At 60.3% G+C, this 8409-nt stretch overlaps 1 protein-coding gene across 1 annotated transcript in view; it reads right to left on the reverse strand.

Annotated features, from left to right (window-relative positions):
- CEP70 (centrosomal protein 70) overlaps positions 1–6602 on the reverse strand; it is a 41686-nt gene extending 35084 nt beyond the window's left edge. The window contains exon 1 of the mRNA XM_075318744.1: positions 6523–6602. Within this exon, the coding sequence (XP_075174859.1) occupies positions 6523–6554 (32 nt within the window). The 5' untranslated portion in view covers positions 6555–6602. The remainder of the gene's footprint in view (positions 1–6522) is intronic.
- Between the last annotated feature and the right edge of the window lie 1807 nt (positions 6603–8409).

Here is an 8409-nt window from a genome sequence, read left to right on the forward strand (position 1 = left end):
TGTGAGCCTTTAGCAGTATTACACTACTGTGGACGAGGAGCTAGTAGCAGTATAAGGCTGGGGCCACACGGGGATTACTGCGATCCCCTTGCATGAGACTCGGCTCGTGCTGGCAGTACAGCAGAGCCGAGTGTCATGCGTGTGTCCTTGCAACTGAGGTCCGTTCGTGCGAGCAGACCTCAGCTGCGGGGGGCGGGCCGGCACTCAGGAGGGGAGGGAGGGATTTCTCTCCCTCTCTCCTGCGTAGTCAGCTATAGCCATTCTCGCATTGCACTGGCAGTACACCGGTGTACTGCGAGTGCAGTGCGATTTTTCTCTCGCCCCATTCACTTGAATGGGTGCGAGAGAAAGAGTCTCGGATTACAATCACAGCATGCTGCGATTGTTTTCTCGGTCCGATTAGGGCTGAGAAAATAATCGCCCATGTGCGCTGTCACACAGGCTAGAATTGGTCCGAGGGGAATGCGATGTTTTATCGCACTCCACTCGCACCGATTTTCTCGCCGTGTGGCTTAGCCCTTAGAAAGGGACTGCTATACAGAGCCGGTATATACCACTAGTAAAGTGGCACACACTGCCAAACAGTTAGTATATACCTGCAGGCACAGTCAGTATATACCTGCAGGCACAGTCAGTATATACCTGCAGGCACAGTCAGTATATACCTGCAGGCACAGTCAGTATATACCTGCAGGCACAGTCAGTATATACCTGCAGGCACAGTCAGTATATACCTGCAGGCACAGTCAGTATATACCTGCAGGCACAGTCAGTATATACCTGCAGGCACAGTCAGTATATACCTGCAGGCACAGTCAGTATATACCTGCAGGCACAGTCAGTATATACCTGCAGGCACAGTCAGTATATACCTGCAGGCACAGTCAGTATATACCTGCAGGCACAGTCAGTATATACCTGCAGGCACAGTCAGTATATACCGCTAAATGCTGATAAACACCGCCAGCCAGCAGACACACACCGCTAGGAAGACAGCGATATACCACTGAGCAGAGCGGTATATAGTGCTGCAGAGTCGCAGAGCCAAGGAGGCGATGTCACCCGTGTCTGCTCCCCACATGTAATGGCGTCCAGCGTTCTCTGGCAGCATGGAGGGGAGAGACGGCCACTAGAGGGAGCGGCTTCTGGAGCAGTGGAGGGGGCGTTGCTAGAATGCAGGCCGACGCCGGGAGCTAAATTAATGATGCTTCCCCGGGAACACGGCCTGCACCGGCGCCTCCTCAGGCGGCGGTTGGATGCAGGGGATGGATACACGTGGTCTCCCTACCTGCTCCTGGCTCCGTCTGAAGATGCGTCGGTCCTGGGATGCGGGGATCTCGGGGACGCATCTTCGGCTCAAGGCTAGCAGGTGCTCGGCTCTGCTTAGCCCTCTGGAGCTACCTTGGTGTGAGGTGCTTCCAGGGAGCCTGGAGGGGTACGCAGACCCGACCACTTGGGCGCGAGGGAAGACTGACGGCTTGTGCACGCCAGGTTTCCTCTGCCCGTACACGGGGGGGAACGAGGGTGGCGAGGCACCCTGGTATTGCCCCATAGTCAAAAATAGAATAAAATCACAAAGAAAAAGAAATAAATAAAACAAAAACCATGAGCTGGCCTGGGGCTCAGCCAGACGTGTCAGCCTCCCTGCTGACACTAAAGAACTGAGCTAGTTCCCGCCTAGCTGGGGGATATGCTGTGGGGGGAGGAGCTAACACATTTTTTAAACCTAGTGTCACGCCTCCCCTGGAGACAGCATATAACCACGGTCTGTGTCCCCCAATGAAAAGGTGAGAAAGGAATCCCACTTATTAACCCTGACAGGGCGCACCTGTGAAGTGAAGACCATTTCCAGTGACAAGAGAATGCCAAGAGTGTGCAAAGCAGTCATCAAAGCAGAAGCCGGCGACTGAAGACCCCAGAATAGAAGACAGATTGTCACTTGTGTCACACGTTTCTAAGTATTTCCTTCCACGTGTGGTAGTGCATAGCTCTGACGCCTTCACTGTGAATCCACCATTATCACAGTCAGGAAAATAAAGAAAACTCTTTGAATGAGAAGGTGTGTCCAAACTTTTAGTCTGTACTCTACATATACATACATACATATATATATCTATATATATAATTGCCTTATTCTGTCTGTCATGCTTCAAAATTGTGTCCTTCCGGTGACATTGTGTCCTTACGGTGACACAAAGCTGATTGGCCGCTGGGCTCGCCATGGCCCCGCCCCCCCCCACGGATTGGCCGCTTGCCCAGGCTGCGCCCCCACACGGATTGGCCAGCCGCTCGCCCAGGCTCCGCCCCCCCCCACAGATTGGCCTCTCGCCCCGGCACCCTGCAGGCATTGGCAATTCGGCCACGCCCCGCCCCCCTCACGCAATGCACGCTAGCTCTGGCCCCGCCCCCCTCCCCCCCCGCGCATTCCCCGAACTGACACGGCTGTCACGGAGGTGAGTACTGTACTCCCCCCCCCTCCCCCCCCGCGCATTCCCCGAACTGACACGGCTGTCACGGAGGTGAGTACTGTACTCCCCCCCCTCCCCCCCGTCCTCCGTCCCCCACTCGCACGGGAGAGGTGTGGGCTCCCGTGCGAACGGGGGACGGGATACGTTGGTAACCATGCTACCATGGTTACAAGCGCATCAAGGTCCTGCAGCGGCGGAAGATCCACACGCACACACATAACAGCACACACACACACACACATACACACACATCAGATCACACACACCTCACACACACATCGCATCCACACACTCACAGCATCCGGCGATATCGCTTGCTTCTCGGCCTCGATACTGTGCTGTTGTGACCTTCCAGGACCTGATGGAGGATCACATGGCCAGAAGCATGTGGTATCTCCGGATGTTGTGACTGTGAGCGCGTATGTGCGATATCGTCAGTGTCTGTGTGTGTGAGTGTATGCGATCGGGTGTGTGTGAGTGTATGCGATCGGGTGTGTGTGAGTGTATGCGATCGGTCGGGTGTGTGTGAGTGTATGCGATCGGTCGGGTGTGTGTGAGTGTATGCGATCGGGTGTGTGTGAGTGTCGGGATCGAATGTGTGAGTGTCGGCAGAGGAGCACGGCGTGCTGGAGGAGGCACGGAGCAGAGAGGCTGATCTTGGGGAAGGCTGGGAGGGGGACGCTGATGCTGGGGAAGACTGGGAGCGGAAGGCTGATGCTGAGGGAGGCTGAGAGGGGGAGGCTGGGAGGAAGGAGGCTGGGAGGAGAGAGGCTGATCCTGGGGAAGGCTGGGAAGGGGAGGCTGATGCTGAGGGAGGCTGGAAGGAGAGAGGCTGATGCTGGGGGAGGCTGGAAGGAGAGAGGCTGAGGCTGGGAGGAGAGAGGCTGATGCTGGGGAAGGCTGATGCTGAGGGAGGCTGGGAGCGGAAGGCTGATGCTGAGGGAGGCTGGGAGCGGAAGGCTGATGCTGAGGGAGGCTGGGAGCGGAAGGCTGATGCTGAGGGAGGCTGGGAGGGGGAGGCTGGGAGGAAGGAGGCTGGGAGGAGAGAGGCTGATCCTGGGGAAGGCTGGGAAGGGAGGCTGATGCTGAGGGAGGCTGGAAGGAGAGAGGCTGATGCTGGGGGAGGCTGGGAGGAGAGAGGCTGATGCTGTGGGAGGCTGGGAGGAGAGAGGCTGATGCTGTGGAAGGCTGGGAGGAGAGAGGCTGATGCTGGGGACAGAGAGGAGAGGCTGATGCTGGGAGGAGAGAGGCTGATGCTGGGAGGACAGAGGCTGATGCTGAGGGAGGCTGGGAGGGGGAGGCTGATGCTGGGGGAGGCTGGGACGAGGGCGGCTGGGAGGAGAGAGGCTGATGCTGGGGGAGGCTGATGCTGGGGGAGGCTGATGCTGGGGGAGGCTGGAAGGAGAGAGGCTGATGCTTGGGGAGGCTGATGCTGGGGGAGACTGGGAGGGGAAGGCTGATGCTGAGGGAGGCTGGGAGGGGGAGGCTGGGAGGAAGGAGGCTGGGAGAAGAGAGGCTGATACTGGGGAAGGCTGGGAAGAGGAGGCTGATGCTGAGGGAGGCTGGAAGGAGAGAGGCTGATGCTGGGGGAGGCTGGAAGGAGAGGAGGCTGATGCTGGGGGAGGCTGGAAGGAGAGAGGCTGAGGCTGGGAGGAGAGAGGCTGATGCTGGGGAAGGCTGATGCTGAGGGAGGCTGGGAGGGGAAAGCTGATGCTGGGGAAGGCTGGGAGGACGGAGGCTGGGAGGAGAGAGGCTGATCCTGGGGAAGGCTGGGAGAGGGAGGCTGATGCTGAGGGAGGCTGGAAGGAGAGAGGCTGATGATGGGGGAGGCTGGAAGGAGAGAGGCTGATGCTGGGGGAGGCTGATGCTGAGGGAGGCTGGAAGGAGAGAGGCTGATGATGGGGGAGGCTGGAAGGAGAGAGGCTGATGCTGGGGGAGGCTGATGCTGGGGGAGGCTGGGAGGAGATAGGCTGGGAGGAGAGAGGCTGATGCTGGGGAAGGCTGGGAGGAGAGAGGCTGATGTTGGGGACAGAGAGGAGAGGCTGATGCTGGGAGGAGAGAGGCTGATGCTGGGAGGAGAGAGGCTGATGCTGGGATGAGAGAGGCTGATGCTGGGAGGAGAGAGGCTGATGCTGGGAGGAGAGAGGCTGATGCTGGGAGGAGAGAGGCTGATGCTGGGAGGAGAGAGGCTGATGCTGGGAGGAGAGAGGCTGATGCTGGGAGGAGAGAGGCTGATGCTGGGAGGAGAGAGGCTGATGCTGGGGGAGGCTGGGAGGGGAAGGCTGATGCTGGGGGAGGCTGGGACGAAGGAGTCTGTCTGTCTGTCTTGCTCCAAAATTGTGTCCTTACGGTGACACAAAGCTGATTGGCCGCTGGGCTCGCCATGGCCCCGCCCCCCCGCACGGATTGGCTGCTCGCCTCACCTCGGCTCCGCCCCCCCACGGATTGGTCGCTCGCCTTGGCCTGGCCCCGCCCTCCGCATGGATTGGCCGCTCGCCCCGGCCCTCCGCACGCCTCGCCAGACATAAACTTGCGATGCTGGGATCGTGACGGAGCCGGTGAATGCTGGTAACATTATACACATCGGGTAACTAAGGTCCCTTAGTTACCCGATGTGTATCATAGTTACCAGCGTACACCGGCTCCCGGTACACATGTGCAGGGAGCCGGCATTATACTCCTCTCCCCCCAGGACTACTCCTCCTATTACAGTCCTCCTATTATACTCCTCTCCGAGTATAATAGGAGAACTATTATAGCATGGGGGATGTAGCACGATGGGGGGTGCGCAGCATGGGGGATGTAGCACGATGGGGAGTGCGCAGCATGGGGGATGTAGCACGATGGGGAGTGCGCAGCATGGGGGATGTAGCACGATGGGGAGTGCGCAGCATGGGGGATGGAGCACGATGGGGGGTGCGCAGCATGGGGGATGGAGCACGATGGGGGGTGCGCAGCATGGGGGATGTAGCACGATGGGGAGTGCGCAGCATGGGGGATGTAGCACGATGGGGAGTGCGCAGCATGGGGGATGTAGCACGATGGGGAGTGCGCAGCATGGGGGATGTAGCACGATGGGGGGTGCGCAGCATGGGGGATGTAGCACGATGGAGAGTGCGCAGCATGGGGGATGTAGCACGATGGAGAGTGCGCAGCATGGGGGATGTAGCACGATGGGGAGTGCGCAGCATGGGGGATGTAGCACGATGGGGAGTGCGCAGCATGGGGGATGTAGCACGATGGGGAGTGCGCAGCATGGGGGATGTAGCACGATGGGGAGTGCGCAGCATGGGGGATGGGGCACAATGGGAGGTGCACACCTCCCCCCAACACACACACACACACACACACACACACACACACACACACACACACTGGGAACCACAAACACCGCCATACACAGACACCCACACACACAGACAACGCTACACACACACACACAACACCCAACACACGAACACCGCGGCATACATAAATATACGCACATACCGCACAACACACACATTGCACAAAACATACCTCCGCCCAAAACACACCACACCCACACAAACCGCGCAACACACACACAACGCTCCACAAACACGCAACACACATACAACACCGCTCTCACCCCCCGTCACACCCAGACAACACCCAGAACATGTACAGCCCCTACACAAACACTTGGTAACTACACACAACAACAATATATATATATGTGTTCTAAAGTTGTATCTAATAAATATATTTTATGTTCTATCCAAATATCTTGATTATTGCATCATAAAAATTATTACGTGTCTGATGGTCACATTGTGCAGGAAATGCGTCACTTATCTATAAGCAATATATGGGGGGATCGCAGGTTTGGCTACAGACTCCACAGCCCTACAGGGAAGGCCGCGGGGGCGAGAGGGACGGCCGCGGGGGCGAGAGGGACGGCCGCGGGGGCGAGAGGGACGGCCGCGGGGGGCGAGAGGGACGGCCGCGGGGGCGAGAGGGACGGCCGCGGGGGCGAGAGGGACGGCCGCGGGGGCGAGAGGGACGGCCGCGGGGGCGAGAGGGACGGCCGCACCTGAGGTTGTTGTGGGTGAGAATCTTCTCCATTTTCCTCTTCTGCTGTTTGTAAACTCTGAATTCTCTGGCAGACGGTCTGATGTGGAAGAAAGAAGTCAGACGGGGGCCGCCACACAGAGGAGGAGGAGATAAGGGGAGGGGAGGCCGCCACACAGAGGAGGAGGAGATAAGGGGAGGGGAGGCCGCCACACAGAGGAGGAGGAGATAAGGGGGAGGGGAGGCCGCCACACAGAGGAGGAGGAGATAAGGGGAGGGGAGGCCGCCACACAGAGGAGGAGGAGATAAGGGGAGGGGAGGCCGCCACACAGAGGAGGAGGAGATAAGGGGAAGGGGAGGCCGCCACAGAGGAGGAAGGGAGGGGGCCGCCACACAGAGGAGGAGGAGATAAGGGGAGGGGAGGCCGCCACACAGAGGAGGAGGAGATAAGGGGAGGGGAGGCCGCCACACAGAGGAGGAGGAGATAAGGGGAGGGGAGGCCGCCACACAGAGGAGGAGGAGATAAGGGGAGGGGAGGCCGCCACACAGAGGAGGAGGAGATAAGGGGAGGGGAGGCCGCCACACAGAGGAGGAGGAGATAAGGGAAGGGGAGGCCGCCACACAGAGGAGGAGGAGATAAGGGGAGGGGGGGCCGCCACACAGAGGAGGAGGAGATAAGGGGAGGGGAGGCCGCCACACAGAGGAGGAGGAGATAAGGGAGGGGAGGCCGCCACACAGAGGAGGAGGAGATAAGGGGAGGGGAGGCCGCCACACAGAGGAGGAGGAGATAAGGGAAGGGGAGGCCGCCACACAGAGGAGGAGGAGATAAGGGGAGGGGAGGCCGCCACACAGAGGAGGAGGAGATAAGGGGAGGGGGGGCCGCCACACAGAGGAGGAGGAGATAAGGGGAGGGGAGGCCGCCACACAGAGGAGGAGGAGATAAGGGGAGGGGAGGCCGCCACACAGAGGAGGAGGAGATAAGGGGAGGGGAGGCCGCCACACAGAGGAGGAGGAGATAAGGGAAGGGGAGGCCGCCACACAGAGGAGGAGGAGATAAGGGAAGGGGGGAGGCCGCCACACAGAGGAGGAGGAGGGGAGGGGAGGCCGCCACACAGAGGAGGAGGAGATAAGGGAAGGGGAGGGAGGCCACCACACAGAGGAGGAGGAGATAAGGGGAGGGGAGGCCGCCACACAGAGGAGGAGGAGATAAGGGAAGGGGAGGCCGCCACACAGAGGAGGAGGAGATAAGGGGGAGGGGAGGCCGCCACACAGAGGAGGAGGAGGGGAGGGGGGGCCACCACACAGAGGAGGAGGAGATAAGGGAAGGGGAGGGGAGGCCACCACACAGAGGAGGAGGAGGGGAGGGGGGGCCACCACACAGAGGAGGAGGAGATAAGGGAAGGGGAGGGGGGCCACCACACAGAGGAGGAGGAGGGGAGGGGGGGCCACCACACAGAGGAGGAGGAGGGAGGAGGGGGGCCACCACACAGAGGAGGAGGAGATAAGGGAAGGGGAGGGGGGCCACCACACAGAGGAGGAGGAGGGGAGGGGGGGCCACCACACAGAGGAGGAGGAGATAAGGAAGGGGAGGGGGGCCACCACACAGAGGAGGAGGAGGGGAGGGGGGGCCACCACACAGAGGAGGAGGAGATAAGGGAAGGGGAGGGGGGGCCACCACACAGAGGAGGAGGAGGGGAGGGGGGGCCACCACACAGAGGAGGAGGAGATAAGGGAAGGGGAGGGGGGCCACCACACAGAGGAGGAGGGGAGGGGCCCGAGGGAGGGGGGCCACCACACAGAGGAGGAGGAGGGGAGGGGGGGGCCACCACACAGAGGAGGAGGAGGGGAGGGGGGGGCCACCACACAGAGGAGGAGGAGGGGAGGGGGGGGCCACCACACAGAGGAGGAG

The sequence above is a fragment of the Anomaloglossus baeobatrachus genome, chromosome 7, assembly GCF_048569485.1.
Source record: "Anomaloglossus baeobatrachus isolate aAnoBae1 chromosome 7, aAnoBae1.hap1, whole genome shotgun sequence".
Lineage (NCBI taxonomy): Eukaryota > Metazoa > Chordata > Amphibia > Anura > Aromobatidae > Anomaloglossus > Anomaloglossus baeobatrachus.